This window comes from Phodopus roborovskii, unplaced genomic scaffold, assembly GCF_943737965.1.
Source record: "Phodopus roborovskii unplaced genomic scaffold, PHOROB, whole genome shotgun sequence".
Lineage (NCBI taxonomy): Eukaryota > Metazoa > Chordata > Mammalia > Rodentia > Cricetidae > Phodopus > Phodopus roborovskii.
The window spans coordinates 13,567,855-13,590,698 of NW_026126433.1; the positions used below are offsets into that span (position 1 = coordinate 13,567,855).

The 22,844-nt window shown below is 33.8% G+C and overlaps 1 protein-coding gene across 1 annotated transcript in view; it reads left to right on the plus strand.

The window, feature by feature from the left end:
- The window catches only part of Naaladl2 (N-acetylated alpha-linked acidic dipeptidase like 2), a 659,654-nt gene that overhangs the window by 478,305 nt on the left and 158,505 nt on the right, over positions 1 to 22,844 (plus strand). The window contains exon 11 of the mRNA XM_051185714.1: positions 1,319 to 1,414. Coding sequence (XP_051041671.1) covers positions 1,319 to 1,414 — 96 coding nt within the window. The remainder of the gene's footprint in view (positions 1 to 1,318; positions 1,415 to 22,844) is intronic.

Consider the following 22,844-nt stretch of genomic DNA (forward strand, 5'->3'; position numbering starts at 1 on the left):
AGTATCTTATTTGAAAAAACAAACAAACAAACAAACAAAAATCAAGTGGCCCTGGTAGTTTTTAAACATCTTTCTGAAACCCAAACTATGCTCCTACAGTACAGATCATTATTCTGAACACTCAAAGTCTTTTCTTGCCCAAATTTCCAAAGTCTTCCTATAATTCTCCCCAAAACTACATGATTGGATCTGTCACAATATCCCATTATGCTAGAACCAACTTGTCTTAGTTAGGGTTTCTACTGCTGTGATGAAACACCATGACATAAAGCAACTTGGGAGGGAAAGAATTATTTTTCTCACAGTTCCATAAAACCAAGCAGTGAGGAAGAAGATGCAGAGGCCAGGGAGGGATGTTGCTTAGTGGATTGCTCTTCATGGCTTCCTCAGTCTGCTTTCTTACAGAATACAGGACCAAATGCTCAGGGATAGCACCACCTACAACAGACTGGGTCATCCCCTATCAATCATTAACTAAGATAATGCCCTTATGGAAGCATTTTCTTATTTGTGGTTCCCACCTCTCAGATGACTTTAGCTTATGCCAAGTTCACATGGAGGCTTCCGGCTTGACTCTTCTTCAGGTTCCTGAATTGAGATGTTATTTACACACTAAGAAAAAATACTTAAAGAATGTTAATTATATATTGATGACTCCAACAACACTGATGTAGATAGAAACAATGTCAATATTCTACATCATCCCGAATCCCAATCCTTGGTTATACTAGAAATAAAAATGAAGTATTTGAACTATTTTTAATTCATTTAATTCAATTAAACACTGAGTTTTGAGGTAGGTTTAATTACTTTTGGGCATAAAGGCATAAAGACATTTGATTTCTATCTGTACCTTATTGTTTTAATGATGTCATCATTATATCTAAAATACCATAACCTGCCCATTTTTCTATTATTTTATGGCTAGTCATGTTCATCAGAAACATTTTAGTCTCCCAGCCATAAACACGCAACATTTAGAAATAGGAAAGAGAATTTCAATAGTGATTTTGTAGTCTAAACATCTCCCTTATATTTGTATATATAAACTATAGATAGTGTAAATATTTGAGGACTCTAAAAAGTTATCTTTTGGTGAGAAAACACTATTTTGTGAGTATATAAAATGTTAAAAGTAATAGAATTCTACTCATCTTAATGTACAAAGATTCTGGGATGGATAATAGATCAGCCAGATGAAGTTCAGAATCAACAAAAACCTTAAAGCATTCTAGACATTTGTACATCTTTAAAGAGAATCCAGTAAAAGTACTCAGAGACAAAAATCAATGAAGGCTTTCTCTTCTATTTGTCACAGGGTCCAAGTTTTCTCTCTGAAGCCATTTTTCCTAAACATGCAACAAAAATGGAAGAAGTTGATCCATCTTTCAACCTCCATGAAGCCATTACTAAGGTGAGAATGAAATGTGAACTTACAATGAGAAAATGTTCTTTTATGTCATTGTTACTTTGTTTTAGAGGAGAATCAATCAGGAGAATGCTTTTCTAAGTAGGAATGAGGGTGGCACAGGAAAAATCATCCCAAACATAGCTAGTGACTCAGAATTTATATATATATATACATATATATATCCTTAAGAAAACAATTAGTATTAGTATTTGCCCTTAATCTGAAATTAAGTTTGTCTTTTATTTGTCTTCACATGATTACAAACTAAGTTGTCTAACTTTTATGTCCAAGGTTTTGTTTTAATATGTTTACTTAATGAATTATATATTTATATACATATGTACTTAATATACATAATACATATATATTTTTCCCTTATTTTACCTCTTGATCCCAGTTCCCTCTCCATCCCACCCTCCCATGCTCCCTGACCCTCCCTTCCATCCAACTCCCCCTAATCCACAGGGAGGGTGATGCCTTTGAAGAGGGATAATCAAAATCTTTCAAATCATTTGGAGTAGAGTCTGGGCCCTCCCTCCTGCCTCTAGGCTAAGAAGTATCCCTCCATGGAGAATGTTTCCAAATTCCTTTCGGGCATCAGGGATACATCCTGGTTCCACTGGCAGAGGTCCCATAGACTGCCCAGGCCTTCTAATTGAGACCCATGTTCAGGGGGTCTGAGTTGGCCCAATGCTGGTTTTCTAGCTATTAGTCTGGCCTGTATGAACTTCCCCTTGTTCAGGTCAGCTGTCTATAGGTTTCTGAAGCCTGGTCTTGACCACTTTCTTCCTCACTCCTCCCTTTCTTCAACTGAATCCCAGGAGTTCAGCACAGTGTTTAGCTGTATCTGCTTCTATTTCCATCAGCTACCATCTGAGGGCTCTATGATAGAATATAAGGTAGTTATCAATCTCATTATCTCCACTGTTGCCTAGATTGTTAGTTGGAGTCATCCTTGTAGGTCTCTGGAAATTTCTCTAGAGTCAGTTTTCTAGAGTCCGTTTTTTCTTCAAATCTATAATGGCTCCCTCTATTATGGTTTTCTTCCTTTTTTTTTTTTTTTTTTTTTTTTTTTTTTTTGGAAACCAGTGACAGTTCATCCCCTGACTCATTCTTCCTGGTCCCGCATGTTCTCCTCTTCTACCCTTCTCTTTCTCCTAATGAAAGACCCACAGAGCGTGGAACTTCATGCATCCACTCTGGAAAGGTGACACCCCAAGTCACTCACAAGAATCAGTCTTGATGTAAAAGCATGAGGTCTTTTATATTCCAAGTGCACTGGGGTCCACAGTCATAGACTACACATGGGTAGAGGACTGAGGACCCTGAGTACAGGATTGAGACGGCTTTTATAGTGTTACAACAAAGCCTGCACATCTTAAACCAATCACCTCATAGCATCCAGAGCCCGTGTGGTGCAGATGAAACAATTTAAACCCTACAAGCCCGTGCTTTGTAGACCAATCAGTTTTCTATAGCCCCATGGGTAGGCATTTGCGCTGGCTCCTGGGTGGGGTGACAAAGCTCATTTCCTGTTCTCACGTACTCACAGGCCCTGTCGTAGACAGCAAAGAATGTGATCATTTGCCTACTTACTGGCTGAGAGCGGGGTCTGGAACATAAGGTATTTAGTATTTTTAAGCTTCTAGCTTCCTGGGGTCAGTGGAGAGTTAGGCTGTATTTTTCCATCCTTACACTAACTCCCTCTCCACTCACTGCTCCCCACTCCCACTCCCAATATGCTCAGAAGAACTTGTTTCTTTTCCCTTCTGTTAGGGACTTTGTATGAATCTCTTAGGTTCCTCCTTGTATCCTAGTTTCTCTAGGGGTTTGAATTATAGGCTGGCGATCCTTTGCTCTATGTCTAAAATCAATATAAGAGTGAGTCCATACAATGTTGCTCTTTTTGTGACTAGGTTACCTCACTCAGGATGACCTCTTAAGTTCCATCCATTTGCTTGCAAATTTCAAGATTCATTGTTTTTATCCGCTGAATAGTATTCTATTGTGTAAATGTACCACATCTTTTCTATCCATTCTGCAGTTGAGGGGCATCTAGGTTGTTTCCAGATTCTTTTATTACAAATAATGCAGCTATGAACACAGTTGAACAGATGCCTTTATTGCAAGGATGTGGATCATTTCGGTATATGCCAAGAGTGTAATTACCGGGTCCTGTGGTAGAATGATTCCATTTTTCTGAGGAACTGCTATATTAATCTCCAAAATGGCTGTACAAGTTTGTATTCCCTCCAGTAGTGGAGGAGTGTTCCCTCTTTTCCACATCATCTCCAGCATAAGCTGCCATTGGTGTTTCTAATTTTAGCCATTCTGACAGGAGTAAGATAGAACCTCAGAGTTGTTTTGATTTGCATTTCCCTGATGGCTAAGGATGTTGAGCACTTTCTTATGTGGCTTTCAGACATTTTGAATTCCTCTATTGAGAAATTTCTATTCACTTCTGTACCCCACTTTTTAATAGGGTTAGTCGGTGTTTTGGTGACTAGTTTCTCGATTTCTTTGTATATTTTGGAGGTCAGTCCTCTGTCAGATGTGGGTTTGGTGAAGATCTTTTCCCAGTCTGTAGGCTGCCATTTGGTCTTGTCAACTGTGTCCTTTGCTTTACATTGCTTCTCAGTTTCAGGAGGTCCCATTTATTAATTGTTGACCTCAGTGTTTGTGGTACTGGTGTTATGTTCAGGAAGTGGTCTCCTGTGCCAATTTGTTCAAGGATACCTCCCACTTTGTCTACTAAGACATTCAGTGTGGCTGGATTTAGGTTGAGTTTTTTGATCCATTGGGACTTAAGTTTTGTGCATGGCTTTAGATGTGGGTCTATCTGCAGTCTTCTACACACCCTCATCCAGTGTGCAAGCACCATTTGTTGAGATGCTTTCTTTGTTCTAATGCATAACTTTAGCTGTTTTGTCAAAAAGCAGGTGTTTGTAGGTATGTGGGTTAATATCAGGTTTCAATATGGTTCCATTCATCTACCTGTCTATTTTTGTGTCAGTACCAAGCTGTGTTCAGGACTATAGCTTTAGAGTAGAGTATGAAGTCCAGGGATGGTGATACCCCCTGAAGTTCCTTTATTTTAAAGGGCATTTTTTGCTATCCTTGGTCTTTTTTTTTCCATATAAAGTTGAGTATTGTGCTTTCAATTTTAGTGAAGAATTGTGCTGGGATTTTGATAAGGATTGCATTGAATCTGTAGATTGCTTTGGACAGGATTGCCATTTTTTTACTATATTGATCCTACCTATCCAAGAGCATGGGAGATTTTTCCATTTTCTGGTATCTTCTTTAATTTCTTTCCTTAAAGACACAAAGTTCTTGCTATATAGGTCTTTCACTCGTTTGGTTAGTATTACCTCAAGATATTTTATGTTGTTTGTTGCTATTTAAAGGGTGATGTTTCTTGATTTCTTTACTTATTCAACTTTTAATTATTTAATTTGTGTGCATATGTGTATGTGACATGGGGATGCATAGGTATCATTGTGTACTTGTGGAGAGTAAATGGTAACTTAGTCTTTTTTTTTTTTTTTTTTTTTTTTTTTGCCATATGTGTCTTCATCCTGGTTTTGATGCTCATGTCCTCTGAGCCACCTTAGTACCCTGCTTATTGCACAATCTAGTTTCAGTAAAAGAAGGGCTTGCTCTATTAGGTAATGAATTGTATTTATAAGGAATGTTTCTGCTGTGTATTTTTAGTCATAATTTTATTATCTGAAGAAAACTAAGTTTTCAAGTATGGAGAAAATAAATTTATTGTTTGTGATATCAAATGTTGTTCTATGAAGTTTTACATTTACCAATTATTTATCTAACCTGTCACAGCCTGCCTCTTCAGGATAGTGTTTTCAGTATATATTGATATTGCAGTGCCATTAAAATAATCCATATTTATATATGCTTACTAGAATAATGTGTTCATCCTTAAATCTTAACAAAAAGTGATAGACTTTTTATCTCCTTAAAAAAAAAAAAAAAAAGAAGTGTGGTAAAATGAACTAGCCTTGTCATGTGGCCATAGAATAAGGTCAGAAATGGGAACCTGGGATTTGTATCTATCTCTATATTTAAGAACTACCTAAATTCATTATTGAAACTGTAAAAATCAGTTAACTTGGAATAACAATCTAGATAAAATTCTTCTAAGCTCTAAGCTAAGTATTTATCATGTTTTCCTTAATAATCAACTCCAATTACCTGAATTCAATTTTGATATTTTCATCTTCTTATTGTACAATATTATTTATATATGACCAAAGAAAAGTTACCACCAAGTGCTTCCTCAGCATTTAAAATATTAGCTGTATTTTTGAAAGTGAGATAATATGTGTGTATACATATATATGTATGTGTGTGTGTGTATATATATATATATATATATATATATATATATCTTACACAAATGCTTATATATACATGTACAAATGAAGGTGTAGAATCTTAATGGATACCTAGCTACATCTTTATCTATTTATATGAACCTGTATGTAGATATTTATTTAAAAATCTGGGTGTTTAGTCTGCATTTATTTGTTATTTTTAAGCAAATAATTAGAGGATTATAAAATGATGGAATAATATTATTTTTCTATATTTCTTGCTCTCTCCTGATTAGAGAAATCAAGAAAATTTGTGAAAGGGCTGCTTGAGACTGAATTGATATCCGATATATAACAAAATAGTATAGCTGATGAAATCTTCAGTACCTTAAGTGCTTGGCCTTAATTTAGAGCATGAATGTATGTTGAATCTCAGTAGCTAAGAGTTTTACTAAACATAGCAACTACTACTTCTAAGAGCATTTTAGGAAGAGATGGCTATAAACAGAGGTTTCTCTGTCCTGTGCTACCCCATAGCCTTTTCCAAATAATCATCCAGAGGCTTATATTAATAACTAATGATTGAACAATAGCTCAGGCTCATTACTAGCTAACTCTTACATTTAAATTAACCCATATTTCTATCTATGTTTTGCCATGTGGTTAAAACCTTGTTACCTCATTTTTTTTTTTTTTTTTTTTTTTTACATGTCCTGATTGTTAGGAAACTGACTGGCAATTCCATTGACCCTGTCTTCTTTTCCCCATCTTTCTCAGTTTGGCTTTTCTGCCTAACCATATCCTGCCTGACTGTTGGTCAGTCAGTGTCTTTATTATACCAGCCATAGCATAATTTACACAGTGTACAGGAATATTCCACAGCATATGGGTGAGTAAACAAGGGTTCATAAGCACAACTTGAATCCTTACAAATGTTCAGTAGTCCATGGTATACTGAGGTAAGAAACCATTAGAAAATGACACAGATTTCTTCCATTATGTCCTACATGTGTTTTCAAATGTATATTTGCTGCCAAGCATGCATTTCATTAGACCATTAAAGGAATATTGGAGAGATTTCCTAGCCTTAAAATAATCCTAAGCAAAAAAATGCAGAAAGTTTTCACAACTCTATATCTTATCCAATGTAAATATTCTGCCAAAATCTTCAGAGTTCCTGCATTCCCATTGCAAACATAGACCAAAGGAAAAAAGTATACTGCTGAATTCAGTCTTAACTAAATAGTTGCAGTAATGTGGAGCTGTGCAAGGAAACATTTAATATTATGTGACTTGATTAACATCCAGTCAAGCATCCAGTTTTTTGATCATCACCATTAAAAACAAAAACATTTAGTAAATATAGATTTTTTAACTGTAATGCTTAGTTTGGAAGTATAGAAAAAATTTTGTTTTATTATACCTAGCAGATCTTAATATTTTACAATTGAATTTTGTTTTATTATTAACACAAAAAGTAATAGATTCATGCTATCTATCCTCACTAGGAATTTGAGACCCAAAGGAATGATTTTAGTATTTTCTCAATAAATTCAATATGTGCAAATCTAAATATTAAAACTTAAAGAGCTAACTTGTTTAAAGAAGATTATTTGCCTGTGTTTTCTGAGTTGTAATTGTATGTAAGGGCCAAAAGAATAGCATCTCATTGTTGTCTTTCTATGTATCTAGTTATCATTTATCTTTAATAAACATGGAAAAAATGAAGAGAAGCTAATTAAGTGAATGTTGCTAATATGTTCAATATGTGATAATTAAGTATAAATTGTAATTTTTAAAGAATGGAGTTACTAGGATATTGTAACAATAAGTGCTTTGATTACTGTGTATCATAGTTTAAAATTCCTTGTAGCAGCATGACAGTATGAAAATAATAGTCATCTGAATTAAGAAACAGATTATATATATATATATATTTCACTAACCATGACAAAATGTTATCGAGAGACAGGAGAAGTCATATAAATTGCAAAGCCTGATTAGTAGTGGCTTTTAATATTGTCGTTTAACAGTTTAACATGAATAGTCAAAGATGAAACATTAGCCACTATTGAAAATTTTCAAGGTACTGTATGTAACTGCAGTTTTCAAGGTTCATGTCTTAAGTTCTTCAGCCAGAGCTGACTTTCATACAGTCCTGACATAACAAATAATGGTGTATTAATACCCATAAAGCAATTGATTACCATCTCCCAGAGAGTAACTGTTTGCATTTTAGACCTTTGCTAAAGAACATAATTGTACTTTCATATCTACATAGTTAAAAACCAAAAGAAAAAAAAGTTAACAATTTATAATTGGTCCTTTTCTGCCTTTAGCCACATTTTAAAATAAACAGGCTATCTCCATATATGTTATGTGAATTTAGTCTTTGAATGCAGGTTTTCAATGTTGTCCTCTAAGGCTTTTTTCTCTCTGAATCTTTCTTGGCATTTTTCTTTTTGATATAAAGCACAGGACCTAAGAAAGTAATGAATGAGACTTAGTATTGATGTCAAAATGAGTAATCCATCATGGCTTCAGCTGTCAGCTATGTGAAGTTGCTGAAGGGCAATACATGCTGAAATGGGTAATGAAGAGGTTTTATTTCTACTCTCACTACAATATTATCTTACAAATTGCATTTATGATTTTTAGTCATCATAAAATCCAAACTAATTCCATTAAAGAAGAAAGCATAAATAAATACTAGTATGAATCCCAGCTGCTTTATCGTTTAGTAAGCCTATAGAAATCATCATGTATTTATATTTTGAATAATCTCCTTTCTCCTTCTACACTTACAAATTTTCTTGTTCAGTTTCTGAAGCTTCAACAAATAATCTCACAAGTTGTTATTAACTACCTAGGCATTTCTGTTAGCTGACAATAGTTTGTTTGAAGGATACATTTGTAAATGATTTTAATTTCACATGCCAAAGAAAAGAAATAATGATGTGGCTAAAATGTGGTAGAAACAGAAGCAGAGGAGGAAAGACCCAGCTTGGTTTATGTACTGTGCATTCACAGCATGAGGAAAGAGAACAGACCACAATCATTCCCCAGCAAAGTTCTTATAAAGAATTTAAGGAATTCACCTCCAGTATCCTGAGATTCCTTGAAGGTGATTTAAATTAGATGTTGGTGACAATGTGTGAAATGCAATGATACATATTGTAAAAAATAATGCCACTTTTGAGGAACTACCTTAAAAATGATCATCAACAAGACCAGCCTGTTATATTAAGTGAGTTCCAGTTTATGGTCTTTGTGGGCAGCATTGTCTACCCAGTTGGTTTAATTATTGTAAAAAATGTGATATTATTATGGAATGTCTAATATTATTAGAGGTTATCTTATATCGCTATAGTATGTCTAATATTATTATAGGATATATAATATTATTATAGAATATCTACTATTATTTTGGAACATCTAATATTATTATAGGACATCTAATATTAGTTTTGGAATCAAATATTGCAGCATATCAGGTATGAAAACAGGATCTTCAGAAAAATTTTTTTGAAATTACTTTTTTCTTTATCTTCAATAATGTCTAAATATGATCTTTTGTAAAAGCTTTTAGATGACAATATCACACAAAGAGGTAGTTGGAATACTGATTATTTCTTCTTACTGAAGAAGTGTCTCAGTGAAATCATTTCAGATGTTTGGATACAACCTACAATTCAAGATTAATAATTCCTACATAATTTGCATTCAGAAAATATAGTAACATTTTTATCTTAATTCACAGATATCTTTTAATTTAAGCTTTAGTAATGTGAAAAAATAGTGAAATTTCACTAATGTTGAAAATCATTTGATTAACATCAATTTTTAACCATTTCAGGTTGATGTTAATTCCCTATGGCTACCAGTTACTGTTGTGATTAAAATAATTACCACAACATTGACAAATATCTTAAGAGACTATACTAAATATGTGATATTGAAATGTAAATGTGTTCTTAGAGATCAAATCTTAATTTTCCTGTTCTTTCGAAGATGGTCTAGATGAATAGCCCAGACTGGCCTGTAATTGGTAGTTCTTGCTCAGTCTCTGAGTTCTGGGATTACAGTCTTATGATATCATGGGTGACTTAATTATTTCTTTAAATTTTTGTTTGTTATGTTACACTTCAAAAGCATGTTTCACTCTTGAAACTAATAAAGTTTTTGTGAGTGTATTAAAACCAACACAAAACCGAACTGTCATTTCTAGTCTGAAAGAGTAAATAGCAACATTTTCACAAAGTACTCTAATGTTGGTGTTGAATTTTTTGGATAAATTGTGAATATTCATGTTAGAAAATAAAGTGTAAAGATATTTATACTCCCACTTATATTTTCATCCCCATTTATACTTCCATGTATATATTTGAAGTCATTCTAAATCTACGGATTAAAAGGTTTTATATAAAACTCATTTTTCCCATGTTGTATGAACTTAGTTGTACTAGATGCAAGAATGTCTCTGTAGAGAGTTGTACTCCATGTATGTTTTATGGCATGCACTATAGTATCCCAGGGATGTATTTCCAATGGAGAAATTGCACATTGTAAAGAAACCTGGGTTTGGAGATACTCAAGGGAGATGGTAGTTTATAAAAAATAACCTTTTATGCTTTGAGAACAAAATATTATAGGTATGTTTTTTTCACAAATGTATAATTAAACTCAATGTCTTCCATTACTGAAATTGGAGATTGCATTGTAGCTATAATGTTTTTATATAGAGAGTTTAATTTATTGTTTTTCATTATACTGTAAAAATGTTATAGTTTCTAAAGCAATGTCTTAGATAACGTTTTTCTTGTTTTGATTTTATTACCTAAAAGGTGATTATTGTATGAACTGTATCAACATTGAATTTGCTTTATTAAAAAAGTTAATTATTAACATAGATGTTATGATCAATGCTACAGTGTGTTAAAAGTTATTACTGCATTATGAAGTATGAAAGTAGAAAGTTACCTCTGTATATTTTACTCAGTTATAAATATAACCTAGTGTTTTAGATCTTTTACTGCTTTTTTTTGCAGCAGAATCTGAGTATGATTGCTACTCATAACCACGTATAACTTTCTTTCAAGGGTACCCAACATCTTTTGGGCCCACAAATCCCCTCATGTGTATATAAATGTATACACACAAATGCATAAAGTTGAGAAAATCTGCTTTAAATGAACAAAAAGAAAAATAGTGATTTTAACCTGTGTCTGTAGCAAAATATTGGCATACGAGCAATGTAAATCACAGAAGGAAGCTATATGGTGACACAATTTAAATATATATGATTTTAATCTGGCAACTTTGAAGCACAATAAATGTATTACAGGAAGTTTTTACATCTAATTCAGGAAACTTTAGCCCATTGAGTATAGTAACACTTGGTGATAATTTCATTTTGTGAATATATGTGTTTCTTATTTTGAGACTCTACCAAGAAATTGAAAGTGATTTTCTATTTTCTATTCCACATTTCTCATTTACACTGAAGATGATTTCATGTGTTTTCACACCAGTCTTGGAAAATGTCATTCTCAAAGTCACCTAGAAGTATGCTGACAGAGAGCATAGTAACCAGTGCATAAAAGATGGACCCAAGGAAGTAAGGTCCTTTTCAAAAAATGCTGTTGAAGCAAACTTGTATAATAAAGAGATTTAATAGCTCCAGGCAGTATCTAGTTATTAAGAAAAAAATCTAATATAATGCAACATATCAGGATGACCTGAGCAGCCTCTTGGAATCTGGAATAATAGACTTTAATCTTCGTAGTTCAGTGTCCTGAAAGCAGGTCCCATTGTCTCATAGGTGATTGAAGGAGTAGCTGACCATATGTGCACACATAGAAGCTTGTGTATTAGGAACTAATTAGTGGCACAGACATTCATTGTTACCTCCTCCAGATTTATTCCTTGCCAACAATCTACCTCTGCCACTAGGGTCTCTAAATTTCATAACAATTTTTGTTGTTTTGTTTTGTGAACTGAACTTTATTTCTGTGTAATTGAACATGATCTTGAAATTCTGTAGAAATTAATCAAATTGCAGGTTTTTGTTATCCTGGGATATGGTCATCATTTAAATGCTAAATTTTATAAGTTATTTTCATCAGTAATTTAATATAGAATGTACTATATTGTATGATAATATAGACCATTTTTTAGATTTGACCAATATATAATTCTAAGACATTAACCAATACTGTGCTTAAATGTAACTTGATAAAAGACTCAGAGACATATACTGGTGTTCAAACTTCAAGCTGAATATCAGAAAAGCAAACCAGTCGTGCACTAGCTCTTACCTCTTTCTCAGCTAAGACCAAAGGGATGAACCTCAGACCACTCCTGACTTCACTGCTCTTCAGATTCACCAGACTGCTACACTCTCCTTAACATGGCTAGTGACTAATCTCAGACTGAATGCCTCTACATGTTATGTCTCTTAAATCCTGGGATTGAAGGCTTGAGCTCTGATTTACTCTCCCATAGACCAGTTTAGTCTTGGACTCAGAGATCCATCTGCCTTTCTCCTGGGATTAAAGGTGTGTACCACCATTGCTTAGCCCTATGGTTGCTTGGATTAAAGGTGTGTATCATAACTGCTTTCTGAATCCTCAGACAAGATTTAGTAAATCATAAACAATATATCACCACTCTTAAATATATGTTATCATAGAGAAACAATATTTTTTTGGCCTAGTTGGTGTTTGTTTACTAATATATCCTTTTCCTTTTAGAAAATCAAACTGTAGGTTGTTACTAATTGAAATTATATTGGCCTTACATCAATTAATAGAAATTCATATAGTAAAGGCTTGCCTTTGAAAATACATTATTGATGAATAATCATAGCCATATGCCAAAGTCATTCAAAAATTGCAATTGGTATATTAGTGGCTTTAAAAAAAATAAGGAATATGATAATCCATTTTAAAGCCATCAAAACTGTACATATGAGAATGGCATTCAGTACTTATACATAATCTTGTTCAATGAAATACAGGAATTCTATAAATGTATGTAAGTGGTAAATCTATAATTGACATATTTTATTAATGCTTCAAATATTGCTTTGGATTTGTTATGTGTTATAATTTTATATCTGTGTTTCTCTGTATTGACTGTTGACAAGTTAAATTCCTCTATAGGGAAAGGTGTTCTCATATACACTTGACTCTTATCTGTGATATTATGCTATACTGTATAACTGATACAACATTATTAAACCAAGGGAAGGACCATTTTCAAATATATTTCCCAACACAAGGATTTGATTTCTTTGGATAAAGACATGTTTCAATAGTTAAACACTTGTGGTATAAATATGAGGTCCTAATTCCTACCCTAGGAGGTAGAGATAGTATACAGAGAAATGGGAAAGTGAGACTAATTGTTTGGGTGAGTTCTGTGTTTGGGTGAGTTCTGTGTTTGGTTGAAAGAACTTGCCTCAAAAAACAAACAAACAAACAAACAAACAAATAAAATAAAGGTGGAGAGCCATGAGAAAACTGGCTCTAAAATGCTCATAAGTGAAAGGAGGCCTTGAAGCTCTGAGGAATGATTAATTTAAGAAGTGTCACTGATGTCATGAGTTTCTAAAGCCCATGCATTAACCAAAAGAATTAAAACCACTTTCTGAGTGGTAACTTTCATTCACAATATTAGACATTGATAAAAATTCAGTGTATTTCAAAACATAAAAGTTGTTATGAAAGTGTTAATGCACTCAAGGCCGGCCTGATCTACAGAGCAAGTTTCAGGATGATCAGGGCTACCTATTGGAAAAAAACAAAACAAACAACAAAAATGTTAACACATATCAGTGTTACAAATGTGAGATTATGTGGCTATGTACATCAGGTTTTGTGGTATTTCTTTAGATTTATCTTGTACTTCTAGTTGCATATAAAATAATGAATCCCATTATGTTATGGTCATAGCTGAAATCAAAAATACTGTCATTCAGTTTGGCAGTTGAATATGTGTACTTTTGTAAAATACTTGAGATTTATGTATTAAAATTTAGCATTGTGGAAATGTTTCATCTATTCTATGTGACCTCTGTATAAGTATGGGAATTGGGATTCTGATCTCTAGAATACACATAAATGCCAAATGGGACTGACTACCTGGCTGTAATTCCTGGCTTGGAAGGCAGACATGAGCTTCTAAGAGAAAGATGGCTAATCAGTGCTAGCCACATCAGTGAACTCTCAGTTCATTTGCAAGAGCTTGACTCAGTACATCAGATGAATAGTGACTGAGGATGGCTCTTAAGGGAATGATTCCCAGCATTGACCTGGCACTTTCTTATGCACCCACATAGAAACATGTGCTCACACATATGTAAACATGTATTCATAAACACATCTAACACATGCAGAAAAAGAGAAACTATGAGCTTAGAGAAATTCTAGTCAATACTCAGATGTTTACAACAAAGTTAAAAAGTAAATGATAGAAAAAAGATAGGAGAAATGTATACCATGGTGAAGAAGAAGGTAGCTTTGGCAACATAAATATACATGGTGCACTTCAATAGTTGATAAGATCCATGAGGAAATAAAACATTTTATATTAAAAGCATATTTATTATATTGAAACATAGATATTTTTCAACAAAAATACAGTAAACTTTAGGCCAAACTTCTGGTCATCAGCTCATGCATTTTTCATAGAGATGTTTTCTAATTGTAGTAACTGATAAATTTTCAGAGAGTGGAGAGAAAAAATGTATTCTGTTATTCCTTTCCACCATGACTTTCCAATCTTTTTTTATTTTACTTTTTTTTTTTTTTTTTTTTTATTTTTAGCAAAGAATACTCTTGTTATTTATAAAGAAATGAGCAGACATTGTGTCAGTTAAATTCTTCCAGGACCCAGGGGGAAAACCAAGTTCTAACTGTTGAAAAAAATCCCTGAAGTTAGTCATTTAATTTTGTTGTCAACTATTTGATTCCAAGTTGTCATCAGAGAGCATGGGCATGGTGCCTTTTATCCCATGTTGTCTAAAGAAGATGAGTTGTATTTTTAAAATTGTGTGTGTGTGTGTGTGTGTGTGTGTGTGTGTGTGTGTGTATGTGTGTGTGTACATACACATGAAGACACATGAATACAGTATGCCAGAAGAGGTTGCCAAACATCTGGATCTAGAGATACAGTTATGAGTTGCCAGATGTGGGTGCTGGGAACAGAATTCATGTCCTCAGCAATAGCAGTAATTATCCTTGACTGTTGAGCTGTCTCTCTACCCCTGACCTTATACCTTAAATTTTAGCTATTGCCAGAAGATATTGTATTCTTTTGGTTGAAATCCTAGATTACATGATTATGACTTTTATAAATACTATAAACTAAGATTTTCTGATATAGAAGCCCTTATATTATAATTAAATTTTAAATATTTCACTTTTAAAATAAGTAAATATATACAAAAAATTTACACACCGTGTCATCTACAGAACTTTCAACTATCAGGAAAGTTCTGTACACAAGACTTTGTGTGTAGCCGCATAAAGTAATTCTTAATCATACTACTAGCTACACTATTACTAAAAGAAACCTGCCATCCCATCAGTTTGCCTTTAAGATTCACACTACAGGCTAGGACAGTAGCTCTCAGAGAGAGTACTTGCCTCACATGCATGAGGCCCTAGGTTTCAGACCCTAATTTCTACTGTCAATGTCTTTTACTACAGTGACATGAAAAAGCTTACTATTCTGTCCATGAAAGGCTGGCAAAGCCATCAAGAACTCCAATCCCTGTCTCTCCTTGGTCCCCTAGCCTCAGTTCTCAAGGCATGCCTGCAGGTGCTCAAAATCCCAGAGGATGAGAAGCACAGACAAGTATGAAGGAGAGAATCATTGCACAGACAGCTAAAATGGAGGCCAGCACAATACCAGGAGAGATTACTCAGCTGCTTCTTTCAAGGATATGAGTAAAGATCTCAAATACAGCCCAGATGAAATATAGTCAGTGAAGGAAACACTGATGCTGCTGACTTCTACCAGATGTGACTGATTTCAAATGCTACACATGACAGGGCAATTCAGCAAAATAAAAAAGTCAGGAGCAAATCTGGGCCTTCTGTCATAAAGCCCACAATAAAAAGACTCCTGAAGTCAAACTAACAAAAGGCTAAACAATACTGTAAGGAGTAGGGTTTTTCTGCCCGCAGCCGGTCTGGTCCCTCTGCCGCGCCAGCCCCAATTAACACACTGAGACTCTGTATTAGATATAATTCTGTTGGCCTGGTACTAGTTTCTTATCGGCTAGCTCTGTCTTAAGTATTAACCCATTTCTGCTGATCTATGTATTTCTCTTACCGGGGGAGCCGGCCGGCATTCTGCTTTCTCCCGACTCTCCATCTTGGCTCCTACTTACTACTTCCTCTTTACCCTCCTTGTCTCCTAGTCCCTCCTATCTTCCTTTCCTATTGGCCAACAGTGCTTTATTCATTAATCAGTATGAGAAACATATATACATAATGACATCTCCCATCATCTCCTCTTTTCTGTCTAAAACAAAAAGAAGGGTTTTAACCTTAGCATAGCAAAATATATAACACAACAGTTATCAAGTAAGAATCACAGTTAACAATATTTAGTCCATTAACATTTAGCAAGATTAAAAGAAACTATTCTGTCATATAGTTGTGAGTATAAAGTCCTATATGTATCTTATCTTTAAGCCTAACTAAGGAAAACTATACCAAAACTATCTGTCTTCAACTCCTTCAAAGACCACAGAAGGATAATATATAAACTCTAGAAATGACAGAGACATCTTGCCTTGTCAGTCACCTGAATTTCTGTAATCTTCCATCCAACAAACAAACCAAAAGAAACCCACACACAGTATAAAATTATCTTTTGAAAACTTTAATATGCTTAAGTATACAGGAACACATATATTTAGTTATTTCTGATGGTGGCTCTTACTTTTGTCCATCTTTGTACACTTCACAATGTGAAGGACCTTCCCTTTGATCCCCAGCACCAAGAAACTAAGAGTCCTAACTTCACTTTTTGGAATGTGCAGGAGCTTTGTAGCAAATTGTGATTTTTCAAGTACTATATTTTTTAGCTCAAGGCTCACAGTTTCTGGAATGAGATTTCCCATCTGTCCTGTTAATGACCAGAATCTCTCTCAGTTGATCTCATCAGCAAGCATTTTATCCCTCATTCAGCTTCATTAAAAAGTGTCATGTTTTCTTTAATGTACCTGCAGGTTTGAGTCACATTAAGTAATGAGTGTCAGAACCTGTGTAAGCTTCTAGCAAAAGGTTAGACCTGTTTACTCTCTGCTTTACCTCTACAAACTGGCTTCAGCTTACAGCAATTTTCTAAAAGCATCATTATGCATTGTGAAATTTTAAAGTTTTGAGTTAAGATTTTTTCTTTACCTCCCTTCTAACCCTCACACATTGCTCTATTTTATTTTCTTAATATGCAGCGCCGGGAACACTTTTTGTGTTTTATCAACTGAATTGTTTTATGCATACATTCACTTATTTCTATTTTGTAATATTTTATGAAATGCTTTCTGTGAAGATCTTGAAAATGCATCAGAGTACCTGGATTTCATGAGGGTGTCTGATAAATTTTTGACTTGCTAGAATGATCTAGGGAAGATCAAGTATCCACAGTGTCTGTATGAAGTGATTAGTAATCTTGCTAACACAGGTATGAACTGGCAGAAGGACACAGTACAGACTGATACAGAAGACAGGTTCCAGTCAGGATCTAGGAATGTGGAAGCAAGAAGTAATACATGAAAGAGTGCTGCTGAGTCTAGGGGAAGAGTTATTTCAGAATATAAAAAAATGTAATTTTATGTCAGATAGTTTAAAGTAATAAATCATTGTAAAACAAAGAAGAAAGATATTGCTTGGATTTGTTGTTTGGTTTTGCTTTTTAGCAAGATATTCTCTGAACTTTTGTAGGTCATATTTAATCTGTCAATTAATAGTAGGACTGAGTCTACAGTTGGGTTACATGCTAAACACAATAATGAAGAAAGGCTACTATTATAAAAAAATCAGTAATGGGTCAAAGATGACATAGAATTGTGACAAAAACAAAAATGACAGCCATTTACAAAAATTTATTCCCACTTAATTTTGAGGAAACAAATTTATAAATGTCTTTTCTAAATGTCTTTTCTATTCTATTAAAATAAAATGAGGAAAGAATTAATATTTATTATTCATACATGTATTCTCATTTTATCCTCATATAAGCCTATAAAGAGAATACTATCATAGATACAAAGTAAAAACATCAAGATATTCCTAAGGTAAAACTTGATAAGGGACCAAGAACAACCTGATAGGAATTCTTACTTTGGGTAAGGGGTAAAAGAGTTTTGTGCTTATACACAGATGAATTAGTAATAAGAGAAATAGAAAAAAGGGATATATTTGAAGTGCATATATAGTGCAACTTTATAATATCATCATTGTGGGACGATGTAATTTTCAACTCATAGTGTTTCAAAGTGTTTATGAAGGAAAGCATGATCCCAAGAAAGAATGAGAAGATCTCAAGAAAAAAAAAAAAAAGAGAGAGAGAGATGGGTCTGTAAGTTAATACTACTTGTATTGATTTCCATTAGGCCATAAATAGTACCTGACAGTAGAGATGTCATGACTGAGAAGTAATTGGCTCAATGGTTTGACAATGACTAAAAAATTAAAACTTAGAAAGATGAACAAAAGAGAAAGCCCAGTCAAATTGGCACTTACTTTTTAATGTCTTAAATTGAGGCTTGGCTTAAAATTAATATATATGTAAAGATAAACAAATTGGAAGAATTCATATTTTTCCTTGCCTCTCCTGACATTGGTGTGCTTTATCTCACACCTTTTTTTAGCTTTCAGAAATAGTACAGTGATATTTCTGTTGTCAGAATGGAATTCTAGCATTTCTAAAGCCTCACTTTCAGTATATTAATTACTGTAATTAATACTTACATAATTAACATATATTCTCTAGTAGTCAACATTATCTTTCTTCAAAAATTAAACATTATCTAACACATACAATATATTTACTTTTTTTCAGATATTTTGTATATATATGGTTCTGGCGGCTAATGTATCCATACCGAGATACAATATTTGGCTCTATGATAGATTTAGGGTTTTTGTTTGTTTGTTTGTTTGTGTTTTGTTTTTTATGAGACAGGGTTTCTCTGTGGTTTTGGAGGCTGTCTTGGAACTAGTTAAACCTCCTGTGAAGTATTTTCAGATGTTAATATGTCTGTCTCTATATCTGTCTGTCTATCTATCTATCTATCTATCTATCTATCTATCTATCTATATTTCCAGCTATCGTTTATCTTCTATCTCTCTGTCTATATCTATCTATCCATCCATACATACACACACACATACATATATATATATATATGTATGTATCCACCATCTATCTATCTGTCTATCTATCTATGTCATCATAATTCTGATCTGTTAAAGCAAGCAGGAAATTTGTCCTCACATTATTTAACCTTCATATTTGTGGGTTCAGTTAATGAGTTTCTATTTATCTCTATAGCACCCTGGTATTAGTAACCAGATTGCACTGATTTTTAAGTGCAGTTTGCTCTGTAACATTACATTGATAATGTCCAGGTGACATTATATTCTACCAGGGATGTGTTTTATCTGATTTTCATATCATCAGCACATCTAAGATTTGTCATTTGATGAGAGTAAAAGCATATTAGCTCTCTCCTACAGTTATATTTCTCTTGTATCCAGACAATAAAACAAATAGCATTGCTTGGTTTTGCCTCATTAACAAAGAATTTTTAAAAATTAGTTACTAAAATCACAATAAAATATAATCACAAAAATTTTGAAATTTTACTCCATTAATACAGAACAGGAAAAGCTGGGAAGTCAAGATGCTCATTAAAGTTTTCACCAAGTAGAGTTGTTTTTACATTTGGGAACTGCTAATGTAAAGTGAAGCTCCCTTTATGGCTCAGTGTATATATTACATTAACATTCATTACTATGGATCGTTATTAGCATCTTAATACATATATAGAAGCAAAATATTCCATATAGTGATTTTTCAGGAACTTTCAATTCCAGTAAGGAAAAAATAATCAAAGATATTAAAGTATATTAGATTGTATGAATTGGCTTAACTAAAGTTTTTAAAACTTTGTAGCAGATGCTATAGAGAGCTGATGTACCAATTCTTGTATCTTTGAACAACTTTACAAGAGATACCCTGAAACAAGGAATTTTTGTGTCTAGAGCAAAGTTAGTGTATTAAGCTTCTGATATTTAGCCATAGGTTTATGCTATGTGAAGTATTTTGGTCTTCTTTAATTCCTGAAATGTGTGCTTCTATTATCTTACTAAAGCAGTCTTTGCTGAAGGAGATAAACTATTTGAAAATGGACACACATATATTTATGAAATGAATATTTACTATTCAACATTTAATTCATATGAAGTATGAAATAGTAATCTTAGTTTTAATTGTTACATCCTGTATATCAATACATTACATGATAACTTTCAAGAACTATGTATTTAGTTTTATAAAGTCCTCATTAAAATCTTTAAAATTGTTATGCTGAACTTTTCACTATTCAATATAAAAATTGGTACTTGTAGTCATTACTTTTACCATTTTTGTGACAAAATACTTGAGAATAGCAACTTTATAAAAGAAGACATATGTGGCTTACTGTTTGAGCACATACATTCTCTCTTGTTTGGGAAGACACAGTGGTGAGAGCAGGAAGCCAGCTGGTCACAGTGTATGCCCCATCAGTAGTCAAAGAACAATGAATGTTGGCTCTCATCTTTCTCAGTCTGGGATTTTAGCCCATGGAATTATGTCACCCACCCTTAAGGTGACTCAGGTACTTTACTAACCTGTAGATGACCCTTCATTGATGAGCATAAAGGCTAGCCTAATCTGCACACTGACTGCATAGACATGCTGGAAGCTTGTCTCCTTCATGTTTCTAGATCCAGTCAAGTTGAGAATCAATACTATCGCAAAATTTGAATTTATTTTAAATCCAGAGGTTAACTTTTCCTGAGACTCAGTGAAAGGTAAAAAGTGAAGTTCAGGCCATGTGTTATGAAGGAGCCTCCATTCTTACAGAATTACCTCATCTGAAAAGCAAATCTCTTGTGAAGTGATAGAAGTATATACCAATCTAGTTTAGTTCAGAGTTCTGCTATATTAAATATAAGTGTGTATGCTATTCTATTCATAGCTAAACTGAGATTATTCATTCTCCTGTTATTTCACCTGTTCTATTCAATTACAGTTGTTGGGCAAAGGTAAGGGATTTGTTATGACATGATTATACATGCAGAGAATGTAGTTGGATCAAATTCACCTCTCTACTATTCTTTCATAGTCTCCTCTTTCATCCCCCTTTCTTTGCTCTTCCAAATTTCCAGTATGAGTGAATTAACTTTAAATATGTGACTACAATTATTTGTTTGCTACAAGTTTGAAGAATATATTTAGAAGACTTGAGAGTGTAGCCTGAGTGGTCTGTCTGTATCACCTTATGATAAAGCAGACACCATAGTCTTTGGAAGTCAGTTAGTCAGAAATGTTTGTGATGGTCTTTGCACCCAGAGCCCTTTGTAAATGTGAGAACACACACACACACACACACACACACACACACACACACACACAGAGAGAGAGAGAGAGAGAGAGAGAGAGAGAGAGAGAGATCTTGCAGCACTCAGATTTGTGCTCATGGAGTAACTCTTGACAGTTACTGTGGCATCATAGCAAAGCAGAACTCTCCAGCCATGAGCTCTCATTTCTTGTGCTTGTTAGCAGTCTGTGTTTATTGTCTATGGATTTCCCTTCAGGCAATTGGAAGGCAAAGCAATTACTTTACAAACTCTGATTTGGTCTGGATCTGGTGTGCCCCAGTAGAGCTTTGTAATAACATTCAACTGAAGCCATGCTTCCTCTTTCCATTTTGCCTCATATAATAGCTTGTCATATCCCAGTTCACTTAACAAAATATCGAGTATTTTCACTTTAAGTACTTTTCAGAGAAATAGCACAGTGGAATCATGGAGCTGAGTCGGGAGTTCAATTGTGGATGCTAACAGTAGGTTGTATTTCATAGTCATGCTGTTTTTGCCACATTTACTATGTTGTAGGTACAGATTGAGTGCCACGTTCTCTTTTTAATTGTGCCTCACTTTTCTCATGTTAAAGAATATTCTAGCCATAAAATTAGAGAAATAGTATTCTTGAGGAGATATTGATTAACTGATTAAATAAAATAACAGGGTATAGTATGTGTAAAGGTCTGTTGCAAGGTTGTGCCCACTATGTAAAACATTGTTAAAAGCTAAATATGGTTTATATTGAAAATATACAAACTTAATAATAGTTCTAAACCATTGTGTTCTTCTTGGAAATAATTCAAATGAATCATCCTAAAATTCAGGTCATTTTTTTTTGTTTTCTTCCACATTCACATTCTCATTGAACTATGAAGAAAATGTTACTTCTGAATACACACACACACACACACACACACACACACACACACACACACACACACACCCTTTTATTCTTAGCCATAAAATGCTACCAAACAGAATCCTTATTTTCACTAGCTCTTTTAATGAAACTCTCTAATATCAAGCCCAAAAAAATGTACCCTCCAGAGACCTTTCTTTAGATCCTATACCTTCTATTGCTGAAATATCATCACTAAGCCTTATTGCAGCTGATAAGTGCAGTACAAATTGAAAAAGGAAAAATATTCCATTTCTCTTTATAAACTCAACCTCCAAAATAATAACGGTAAGCCTTTATGTTTTCTGATAAGAAGAATCAAACACTTTGCCTAAGGTCTCTTTTTCTTCTAGTTCTCTTCATGTCTTTAGCTGTCCCTATTGCAGACTAGGCACACATATTTAATTCAGCAATAAAAACTAAGTGTTTTAGCAGAACTTCCCAGCCAAAAGCAGTTGCTATTGGCTACAGAGCTAACTCTTTTGGCAACAGCTTGATTCTTATTGTTTGCACATAATTAGTTAGTTGGATGCCTGCAAGAACAAGAT